This window comes from Gymnoscopelus braueri, assembly GCF_963280865.1.
Source record: "Gymnoscopelus braueri genome assembly, chromosome: 6".
In the NCBI taxonomy this organism is placed as follows: domain Eukaryota; kingdom Metazoa; phylum Chordata; class Actinopteri; order Myctophiformes; family Myctophidae; genus Gymnoscopelus; species Gymnoscopelus braueri.
The window spans coordinates 41,508,611-41,521,139 of NC_137607.1; the positions used below are offsets into that span (position 1 = coordinate 41,508,611).

The 12,529-nt window shown below is 39.7% G+C and overlaps 1 protein-coding gene across 2 annotated transcripts in view; it reads right to left on the reverse strand.

Annotated features, from left to right (window-relative positions):
* The window catches only part of LOC308087699 (arf-GAP with coiled-coil, ANK repeat and PH domain-containing protein 2-like), a 94,846-nt gene that overhangs the window by 61,298 nt on the left and 21,019 nt on the right, over nt 1-12,529 (reverse strand). For both annotated transcript variants that reach the window (XM_080431772.1, XM_080431771.1), the window contains exons 2-4: nt 11,695-11,752; nt 2,563-2,682; nt 1,581-1,634 (exon numbers count right to left, since the gene is read on the reverse strand). In XM_080431772.1, the coding sequence (XP_080287898.1) occupies nt 1,581-1,634; nt 2,563-2,682; nt 11,695-11,752 (232 nt within the window). The remainder of the gene's footprint in view (nt 1-1,580; nt 1,635-2,562; nt 2,683-11,694; nt 11,753-12,529) is intronic.

Here is a 12,529-nt window from a genome sequence, read left to right on the forward strand (position 1 = left end):
AAATACATACATTGGTTACTGTGGTATAAAACCCATAATACCCATAGGGCTTACAGCAGTGTTGATTTTCACAGTAGTGTTGGTCATAGCCTTTTGAATATATATATATATATTTTTTCATATTTTAGTCATCAGAAATGTTTTAGTCTAGTTTTAGTTGACTAAATGTTATAAGATTTTAGTCACTTAAATCTGCAGTTGATGATTTAGTCGACTAAAATGTGATGGCATCGTAATGCTCGATTTATACTTAGCTGTGTGCCGAAAATAACCTATCTACGTTGTGAGCTTGTAGATCAGCTATTTTCAGAAGCACAAAATGACTTGTCTTAGTTCTACCGGATCTCTTCTCCACTAGCCCCTCCCTAACATTTTAGTCAAGTTTTTATTTGTTGACAAAATTGTCAGCATATTTACTCATAGTTTTCGTCATCAAAACATTATTTTTAATTCGTTTTTGGCATTGAAAAAGGCAGTCGACCAATATTTTTCGTCATAGTTTTAGACGAGAAAATTAACACTGTGATTATGGGTACTCTGGTGATGCCAATGGCGTTCAACTGCTCCCAGAACCAGTGGTGTAAAGTGACTAAGTACATTTAGTTAAATTACAATACAATTTTGAGGCATTTAAACTTTACTTGAGTATTTCAATACTTTTACTTCTACTCCACTACATCTCAGAGGCAAATATTATACTTTTACTAGTAATAATTGTAGTGGTACAATTATTTGAAAACTTTAGTTACTAGTTATTTTGTAGATTTTGATTATTACAAAAGATACATTACCCACTTTAGCCTTATATACATTTCGGTAAATGGCTATTTTAGGAAAATAGACGATCTACAAGCTCGCGATGCGACACATTGTGAGCTTGTGGATCTGCTATTTATACAATTTACACATTTGACAACTTGTGAAATGGGACATTCTGCATAATGAGTACTTTTACTTTTGTACTTGACGCACATTTTGATACCAATACTTTTGTACTTTTACTCAAGTTAATTTTGAATTCCAGACTTTACTTGTAACAGATTATTTCTACATTGCAGTATTGATACTTTTACTTCAGTAAAAAAAAAAAAAAAATTCCACCACTTGCCAGAACCAACTGCATTCAACATCACACAACACAGACACAGTAAAAAACACTTCATCAAGACGTAAACTGGTCTACACTATAATGTTTTGTTTAGTTGTGTTTGGATAAAGGTTGAGCTGAGGTTGAAAGCCCCATAACACTGGGGATGTCTTTTACAAGACAGGACACTTGTAACTGTAACTTTATAGACCACAGGCACCGGATAGACTATTTAATTTTACAATTCTGTTTAGGGTCTTTCAAATCACAAGAAAACCTCAACGCAATGTGGAGAGTACACTCCCATAAAACAAAAGAAAACAAACGCATGCCATGCATGCACCAAGCGAGCAATGGGAGGTCTTTAATTTTGAACTCCAGCCCCTTGACAGTGAAGTATTTCTTCCGGTGGTTCTGTGGGCTCATCTCTGTTTTTTGTTATCCTATAACTGTTGACAGGAAACTAGCAAGGACATCCGTTGTGACGTCTTACCGTGTGGTAGTTGATCATCTCCTGCAGGCTCTCTGCAAACTTTGACAGGCTGGACTGTGGACAGAGAAGAAAGTTCATTAACCAATTAACACTGATTTATACTTTGTTTGAAAATGACTGGTCTGTGTATTCATTTGTGGATTCAAATTAATATTAGCTTCTAATATTTTTTTACATTTTACTATGACTACTCATAATACTTATTGTAATAATATAATTATCATCAGCAGCACAATATCCAAGGTCAATGGGACAAGAATTTTGCCTGAATTAAAATAAAGTTATATTACAAAATGGACTGAACGCATTCCTGCATAAACGGCATGCTGCAGCGATGCATGATACTGGCACTAAACAAACGTACAACTGAAGCAGCACCTGACTAAATGCAAACAGCAAATTGTGAGTTAAGTTAAGCCTCCTGTCATTGAGGTATGTCTGGGAGGAAAAGCTTTCAAGAGCACAGCACTGCTTCAACAATGAAGTGTGTGTGTGTGTGTGTGTGTGTGTGTGTGTGTGTGTGTGTGTGTGTGTGTGTGTGTGTGTGTGTGTGTGTGTATGGGGGGGGGGGGGGGTGAGACAGAGAGCGAGAGCAATGTATTCTATGTAAATAATGCACTGTGGCTGAATGTGCGGCCCAGGGGAGTGGTGGTGGGAGGGGAAATATACAAAAAGACAGAGACAGGAAGTGCAAGCCTCTCCATGCAAAATGTGTGGGAGAGAGACAACAAACCATGTGACCTAACACAGAAAAAATATTTTATTTGGAATGAATTTTATACATAACTTAGTGAGATGAAGAAAAGAAAAAAAAACCTATTCATCAAGACAGACTGGGGCTGAGAATGAATGTGCTATGGATACTAACTAAGATGTAAACAAGTAACAGACTGTACACTGTACATTAACAAAACAAAACAAAAAAGTGAAAACACTATAGCCAACAATACTGTTATTGATGAAGAAGACTGTAATTGTTTACCTCGATGACCTCATCTTTGGTGGACGACTGGGCCAGCTCCCGGATGCCGCAGACAAACTGTTTGTTGGCTGTGTTGTAGGCTTTGCCTGCGTCAATCATCCCAATGCACAACTTCACCAGCTAGAGAACCACAGAGAGACAGTGAAAGAGAGAGAGAGAATTGGAGGGAATGAGGAAGAGAGGAGGGGAGAATGAAGGAGAGTGAGTTAATAGTGAAACAGTTCTTGTTAAAGCTTAAGGGCAGAGTTTCATATAACACTGGAAACGTGCTCCTGACAATTTCTCCACCTTTATTTCTCCTGGCCTGGGAGAGTTGTCTGAGTATGTAGGTTCTTTTTTAGCAGTTCATGAGCTACTTCAAACACATGGCAGCTGTGCCCATAGCAAAACAGTAGCTTTCTAGTCCACTCTTGACCACTGAACGGGTCAGCTGTAGCAAAATGGGGTTAAGTAATTTGCGCTTAAGGATATACTAACAGGAGTTGTGGCAGGACAGAGGGCATTTCTCATTCACAGAGATGATTTAGAACACGGAGGCAGGACAGAAAAAGATCAAAGCGACAGAGTCTGCACATTGCAATGTAGCTCCCAAAAGCACAGTTCTGTATACGGTACATCTCGGGCGTCCATGCCTTCTTCAGAATACATTTATTCTGAAAAAGATATGGACCCTGAAGGACTGTCCTTTAGGGAATACATTTCAAGAGGCAGACTTTTTTTTTCCCATTCAGGCCCATCACCGCAACAGACTTACATATCTCATATATCCAACACAGACCGGGGTGCTTTATGTAAAGCCTATCTCTGTAGGAATACAACCTTTTATATCACATATCTTCTTGGCAATTAACAAGGAGACTTTCTCCCCTCTGACTCATCAGGGGTGAGGATAATACCAGGTTACGTAAACACACAAACAAACCTTGGCATATCTCCCAATTTCCTCTCACACTGGAGGCAGTGCAGAGGCTCAACACTCCACTGTGGCCTAAATAATGACGCTCATTTGCTGCCTAAAATACTACAGAACTCGACTTCACTACCAAAGCTTGTTATTGTGCGTGTTTGGGCTGCGTGCATGGTTACAGCTCCAATGATAAACACTGAATATTTAACAGCATACTGCATATATTTATCAATCATAATTATAAGTCATGCAAAGTTTGGGAACACAATTTCGTTGCATGTTTAGCATTTCATATCAACATGTTAACTATTTGCAACTCCAGCGGGAGTGTATTTGTTTTCACCACAGTATAAGCTAGGTTTTGTCTTTTAAATCCCAACACCATGCCCCCTTAGCTACGTCGACATTCCACTCAGAACGCAAACACTTAAATTTTGTATTTGTCACCTCCTCCACAAACAGAACTTGCCTCCTGGTCTACCCACTAGACCCGTGGTCCTCAACCTGTGGGTCCTCAACCTGTGGATCCCTACATGACAGTTAAGTGACAATTTAAGGACCTTTAAGTCCTTTTTAATACCAAAAAGAAAGAAAGAAAAAAAAGAGAAAACCATTACTGCATAAAAAACAAACTATACTATAAAAACTGGTCAAACATTAGCCAAATTGTCAAATAATATAAGAAAGAGTCAAATATTTTGAAAAAAGCTGACCAGCTAGTTTCACAATATTTATCTGTGGAACCGAGTCAAATTAAATGTTAATACCTCAACTCCTACAATTCCAAGTGCCTGTCAGGGTGGGGGGTCCCCTGTTCAAATATGATTATTTTGGGGGGTCATGGCCTGAAAAGGTTGAGAACCACTGCACTAGACCAGGAGGCCACGACTCCTTCCAGAAGATTCCCTTATTTTCACTTGAGGACAAGCCAAGCTAAGGGAAACTAAGGCCCATATGGTACACATTCCATCCACTGGTTCATTCATCCTCATGGGTTTAGCAATTTAGGATTAGGGTACAGAAGGCTAAATCCTGTATGGGGCTTTATGCTGCCAGTAAAGGCTACTCTGCGGCTTGTTAGTTCATAAAGTGATGCAGAGAGGAAGAGTGTTAGAGTACTACAGGTAGTAAGACTGTGGAGAGCTACAGTACGTAGGGTAGGTAAAGGGATATTTCAGTTTAAAACATGTTTGGAGTCATTTTAACATCTACTCAAGCTTTTGTGAGCACCCCGGACAGTTTTTAAGTTGCTTGATTCAGTATTTAGATCCGATATTCATTTTATCGGACACGCCCCCTTCCTACACAAACCCATTATAACTTCAAACTCCATTTTTAACATCTTAGATTAATCAAAAACACCCGTCCTTGGTTCTGGTGTAATGATTTAAAAATGTTGCTGAGAGGTTTTAATGCCCCGATATAGATGAATATAAAGACAAACTTCTGTGTACTAGATAATGTAATGATCCAAATCAAACAAACAAACATCATATGCAAAGAGTAGGCCCGTCACAATTACATATTCGTCTAATCACACTTATTTGAGATAGTCGCAATTATTTTATCATATTAGTCATAAAAAAATTCATACATAAAAAAGCAGAAATAGCTGATCTACAAGCTTACAACGCGTCACTTTGTGACACGCTGTAAGTTTGTAGATCACCTATTTTTACCTTTTTTTGTATAAAATTAATAAATGTCAGTAATTTCTTTGTATATTTCAGTTATTTGATATTTTGTATTATGTTCCAATGTTCAATGCCAAAAACACAATTAAATCATTAATCGCAATTATTCGTGTGACAATTAATTGTCAACTTAAATTAGTAGTCGTGACAGCCCTAGCAAAGAGCTGAAGTGGAGCAGATAGTCAAGGACGACAACACAGGGGAGGCGTGGCGCGGAATAAAGACAATGGTGTTGACCTTAACTCACAGAGGACCAACTTTGCTCACACAGTAGTTTGCCAATGACTTGGCTTTTTTTTTGGCATGTTATGAGACCCACAGACCATTCCATTTCAAGCCCGACGGGTACTGGAGAGAGGGTGATACAAAATACACTTAATATTGGAGGAAGCACAGTGTACCCTCTCCCAGATAAATACTAGGAAATCCATCGGTCCTGATGGAATAATAATGTTATGTTCAGCATGGTTTGATGTGTTGCCATTGCCAAACACACCACTGGCACAATGAAACCACTGTATTTACTGGAATATGCTACAGAAGTGTTGTTAGTAGTTAAAGGGATATTTCACTTTAAAACAAAATGTGGGTCATTTTATCGTCTACTCAGGCTTTTGTGAGCCCCCCAGACAGTTTTTAAGTTGCTTAATTCAGTATTTAGATATTTGATATTCATTTTATCAGACACGCCAATTGCCAATAAAAAAAGTGGAAATGTGAGTAATTTGTCCTCCATTTAATTGAAATTTTTGGATGTGCTACCTTTTTGGAATTTTTTTAATTCCTTTTTTTGATTTCCATTTTTAACATGTTAAATTAATCGAAAACACCCGTCCTTGGTTCTGGTGACTCATCCTGCCCTCCTAATACATGAGGGGCCGTGTTTGTTCCATTACTTTTTTCATTTATGTTATTACATTTTTTTATTGTATTGAATTTTTTACATTTTTTCAAAATAAATGAAAAAGTAATTGAAAAAACACAGTCTCCTCACGTATTAGAAGGACAATATCAGTCACCAGAACCAAGGACAGGTGTTTCCGATGAATCTAACATGGTTAAAATGGAGTTTGAAGTTACAATGAGTTTGTATAGGAAGGGGGCGTGTCTGATAAAATGAATATCAAATATCTAAATACTGAATCAAGTAACTTAAAAACTGAGTGCTCCCAAAAGCCTTAGTAGACGACAAAATGTGCCTTTTGTTTTTAAAGTGATGCTCTTTCAAGCATCACTGGACTCACTAAAAAGTCCGATTCGAGGTTATGGAAAATGTCTCAAATAATCCCTCTACCTAAAAAGCCAGATCCTTCAGAATGACATGAGTTGTGGGTAGATGGGGGTGTATGTATGTATTTCATGGACATAACAGAGGAACTATCCAGTCATCACCCATCTGTCTTTGAACGCTTTGAAAAGTTCAGGATGTTTGAACTCTTTGAACACTTCAGGATGTTGTGTCTGACAAGTGTTCAGCGAGGTTTGATCTGTTGCCTCTCTTTACCAAACACACCGCAGTCACAACGAAAGAAACGGCTGTATTTACTGGCATTTACTGGAAAGTATGGGAACACAGAAATCAAAAGTGTTGTGAGCAGTTAAGCCCTGCATTCACTAGACTCTTCAAGCATCACTGGACTTAAAAACAATTACGGAAAATGTCTAAAATACTCCCTAAAAAGACAAATCTCTCTGAATGTTTTTTTATACAGGCAGAAAGCTACCTTTCTGTCTGACCGGTAGCTTTAACTTCAGTAGTTATGAAATGCTTTGAGCAAACTGTTTTACAGTACATCTCACTTAAAGTGAAAACTGAAATCAGTGGTTCCATGGACACTTAACAAAACAAGAACAAACTGAACAGGGATATTTCTACGTATTCCAGTACACTTCTACGTATTCCAGTCATCCATTATGCATCTGGCTTGGTCGGGTGTTCCAACAAACACAATTAGCCATATTTGCGAGTGGGAAGGCAGACGGGAAGGATTATCTTTATCTTTGTCACTGCACTAGCGACTTCTACAGGTTGGTCGGGGTAAGCAGCGGTGTTAAACTATATTCCTACGTAGTCCACACACACTACTGTACATCCTTCTGGTGAAGCTCTTCACTGGCAGGTGAGAAGAAGTGGCAGGCGGAGCATGTGGTTTCAATACCATTCCTAAATGTAGCTCTCCACCAAACAGACTACAGATTATTACTGACTGGCAGTCGAATGAAATCGGGAGATCAGTCGGTTGGTGTGAAAAAAGGTTGCTCAATGCACCCGAGAGCCGACACCGACACACGGCTACTATGGTGCTAAAAATAGCCTATGGCTTGATGTCTTTTTCAATAACAAGCCCGCTGCTATCTGACGCTTCCCTACAACTTGCGACCCGACGGGACAATGTACCCACCTCCCATTCAACAGCAGATTAGATGCTTTCCAACACCTACCGCCACTGACGTCGGTGCGGTGGAGAGCTACCTTAAGACCAACCAGTCCAAAGACTAATTAGTAGGAATCAGCAGTGACAAGACTATGTGTTCATATGGGGAAATTAGGAATTAGCATAATGACTATATCGGGTGAAAAGGGGAATAGTTGAAAAAACAATTGGACTTCTAGCCATTGTGTGACTGTCATCAACTCACTGTATCTTGCTGCCGCTATTCTCTGAGTGCAACCACATCACAGAGGCAGTAGTAGTCTAAAGGTTACAGCGGCAGCCTTGTGCCCAGAAGGTCACACGTTTAACCCATTACGACTGGGAACGCATCTTTGTCATTTTTTTGATTTGAGCTAAAAAGCATTATTTTACACTTTGGCTATCCAAAAATAGCAGATATACAAGCTCATAGTGCGGCACCGAGCTACGGCCTTGTAGATCTGCTATTTTTTTTTATTGTGAAAATGTGTGCAAATCTTTGAATATATATATTTGTTTAAAGCGAACATTTTTAACTCAAATCTTTGCTTCTGGGGGTCCCTGGTAGGGCTTTCACCAACTAGTCTGACTAGTATAACCACTAGTCGACCTTGTTGGTACTAGTCGAATAGTTGAAAAAATATATATATATATGTTTTTGTTTTAATGCCATAGTAATGGCCCATCTTACTATTATTATTATCCTCCTGACTTTATTTTTTATCAAAAGGGGGTCAAAAGTATGCCCAATAAAAGCCTATTATTGGGCAATGGGGATCCTTGGAGACGCTGCTGTGGTGCTGTGCTGCTGTGCCAGAAGCGCTTCCCTTAAAACGCCATAAAAATAAGGGAAGGAGGATAATAATAATAGTAATATAGTAGTAGGATGGCATTAAAACAATGCCCCCCCTTAAAAAAAGGGGGGGGCATTGTTTGACCCAGTCAACTACCACTGGGTCAAATTAGTCGACCTGTAAAAATCTCTAGTCGTGAAAGCCCTAGTCCCTGGAACAAAATATTTCGAGATGGGGCCAAATACATATCATTTTGGGGGTCCTTGACATGAAAAAGTTGGAGCACCACTGATAACGCAACATTACGTTTTTCAGAAAACTGTTAGGATTCAGAAGACATTTTGTAGAATCGGCCTCAGGTCTTAATGGGTTAAATCTGCAGATTGATTGTGAAAATACGGGCGGGGAAAATGTATGAGTAATGCTGACCCCTCCCTTGAGCAAGACGGCTAAGTGCTGCTTCAGCAGAGGTAACGCTGTACTGTATGCAACTGTATTAATTTATGTAACTGTAGGAATGCGCTGCAGGGCATAGCTGGATAAAACCAGGCGAACTCAACAAGCCCTGCCAGGAAGGGGAGGAGGGGAGCAGGGTGGCACACTGATTAAGAAACAGTTGGACCAATGAAAGTTTGACCCCTGAGTCAGCTGAAGCGTGTCCTACAACACTATGTTCGTGTTAACCCTTTAAGACCTGAGGCCGATTCTACAAATGATTTCTAAATCAGTAGTTCTCAAACTTGATTTTCTTTTTTTTCAAAAATAGCGGATTTACAAGCTCGCAGTGCGGCACGAAGTGACCTTGTAGATCTGCATTTTTTTTAATAGCCAAGGCTAAAATCTAAAATGACACAGATGCTTTCTATATTCCCTGTTTTAATGGTTTAACACATTCCCTGCCAGAGGTTTTTTTTTTTTTTACTTCCCCCACTGCCAGCATTGTTTGCAATGTTAAAAAAACATTTTTTAAGTAGTCACAAAATATTTTCCGTGATCACCGTCCTCACGGTGATCCACTCATTACACACACACAGGAGTCTCGTAGAATCGTGGAAAAAAATAATCCGATTGCGGTAATCCGTTCCATAATTGCAGCCAGTTGAAAATAGCATGTTTTTCCCAAAATAACATGGTAAAAAAAAAAGTACACAGGAGCCGAGATACAGGATTTTAAAGTAATAAGTTAACCAAGGAGTGAATGGAGCTAGAAATCTTTGGATCGTGATTATTATTTTTTAATTTTTTTTTTGAACAACGGTTATACTCGTTGTTGGCAGTAAACGGGTGTATTTTTCAACAACGGTTATACTCGTGTTTGGCAGGTAATGTGTTTTAAGGTTCATCTGAATCTCGTTAAGTTTCCCCTAGCTGGTTGAATGAATATCAATTATACAGAAATAACCACAAATACACAGCATGACACTTGCTGTAAGTGTGGACTTGCAATAAAGAAACCTTATAACTTGAATTAATTTTGTCAAGTGGTCATTTAGGACCATGATAGATTATATATAACCTAATTTATATTCACTATGTATATACCCCTTTCAACATTATGTTCAGCAGTAATCGACTGTGATTGGCCCAGAGCAGACTGCAGTGTGTTATTCTCTGAGAAACAAATCCCTTAGAAAAGAAGATTTAATATTGGTTTAATTAAGAGTGTGTTGTCTTAAGATTAAACATGGCTCAGTGCAAACGCGTGTGTGTGTGTGTGTGTGTGTGTGTGTGTGTGTGTGTGTGTGTGTGTGTGTGTGTGTGTGTGTGTGTGTGTGTGTGGTGTGTGTGGTGTGTGTGTGTGGGGGTGTGTGTGTGTGTGCGTGCATGCTGGTTTCTAAGAACTCTACCCTTTGTCACCCATTTCCTGTCTTTTTTTCTCTCTCTCTCACACACACACACACACACACACAGTCGCGCACACACACACACACACACACAGTCGCGCACACACACACACACAGTCCCACACACACAGGCACACGCACACAGGCACACGCACACAGGCACACGCACACGCACACGCTTGCCTCCAGGCCTCCAAAACGCTCCAGTAGATTCTTCCTCTTCATGCAAGGAGAGGAAATGACATTGAGGGCTGAGTCACATGGGGTAAGAGAGGAGAAGGGTGGAACTCTGCGAGTGCAACAACAATGAACATTGACCCCAAGAGGACCAGGATCCAGTAGTGATGTGACCTGCCTGTCGGCTGATCTCAGGTCTGTAGGGTGCCGTTACAAGGAACGGAGGGTGGGGTTTGGCATGCGACCTGAACATTGACTGTATATCCATTGTGTGTGTAATCGAGTGAGTGAACCTGCAACAGTACAGTTATGACCTCAACTCATGGATTAAAGCAAAATGAAATCTCACGACTGAAACGTTTTGTTAGGCCAAGTCCTAATCTACGATTTGTGAAACAGCGTGAAAAAGTGAGTGCCCCCCCCAAGTGAGTGCCCCCCCCCTGCACTCACTTGTGCTGTGTTTCATAAACAATAAAAATATGTATAATAATTATAATGTTTTGGTAGCCATATAACCAGCCAGTTGAAGAAATTGCAGATCGAGGCTTTGACCTTTGCTTTTATGAAATATCCAAGATCATAGGGTTTTCTGGAAGATTGAACATGTGTTTTATCGCTAGTTTGACCACTTCCAATACTCTTTCATCTTAAAATAACTAATAACCGAAAATAGGCTATCTACAAGCTTACACGCTTTAGCTATTTTCACTGAGTGACAGGCTTCCATAGAAGTCATGCTGACTACTATGACATTACTGTGTCATGCTGACTACTATGACATTACTGTGTCATGCTGACTTCTATGGAATCCAAATGACAGAAATCGGGCGACTGAGAACTTTAATCCATGCCTCAACTGCTTTTGTTTGAGTAGATTTGCGGTCAGTTGGTCCGGCTGGCCGGGAATCGAACCGGGGACTGGCTGTCATGCATTAGAGCCCATGTGGTTATTATTATGAGAAGGATTTAAAAATGCTGACTAAAAGCTACAGGCCCAGCTGTCCACTCATCTGTCAGAGACAGTGGCGTAACTTCAGTTTTGGTTATAAGCCTGTTATAAGCTTGTTACATGCACTTTGCTTTGAACCACTTGAACCTTAGCATCCCTATTCTGGGATGAACATTCGCCGATCTACAAGCTCAGTGCTTGTAGATCTGCTATTTACAACGATGAGATTTGGTGTACAGGGATGGTATAGAACCTGTGATTTTGTGGGTTCCTCCACATTGAGCAATAACACAGTGAAGCAACATGTATTGGTCAGTACGATGGTGTGTTACGAGAAGGTGGTCAGTACTCACTTTGTCCAGTTTGCACTCCAGCTCACCCACATCCCCTTCCACTTCCTCTATGGTGGCCCTGTGAGGACAGAAAGAAAGACTTTGAGTTCCCCAAAGATGATAACATAACATAACATCACCTCGAAAGGAGAATTTTATTCAGTATTTACTATTGACAATGTGTTATTATGAAGTACTTTTCCATACATGAATACACAACACTGAGGTCACTGTAAAATTAAGTACATTTTAGTAGTATAAAATAGAATATTCAACCACCAAAGTGGTAATCATGATGATGAATCATGAAAAGACGATCATAAAAGAAAAAGCCACGCTATCAAGCTGGATGTTATCTATGTTTTCAGGAGGACTTTGTAAAGGACTTATTGCATGGATACTACCACCAGTCAAATAACACAAACATGTTTATCGAGTCTTTTGTCAAGTACATCAACAGCCCTCAAGTGCAAGCTGCTGGGACATTATTCAGTGCCATCTATTGAGAATCAATTCAATAATAACAGCACAGGTAAAGTATTTAACTGATAACATAGTGACAGAAAGAAGCGAGAGCTTTCACACATGCTGTTCCTCATCTGTGATAGGAATCAATGAGGGGTTGAAGCATGTGGTTGTCAAAGGCTGAAGGGGAAGATAGTGTCATTGGCTGTTTGCTTTCGACACAACCTTACACTTGTGATGGAGGGATTAGATATAATCTAGAAATAAAAGAGAGGGAAGGAGTGTGTGAGAGTGAGAGAATGAATCTGTATTTGATTACATTATGTGTAACTAAAGTATATGAGTTCATCCGTGTGTGTGTGAGTGTGTGTGTGTGTGTGTGTGTGTGTGT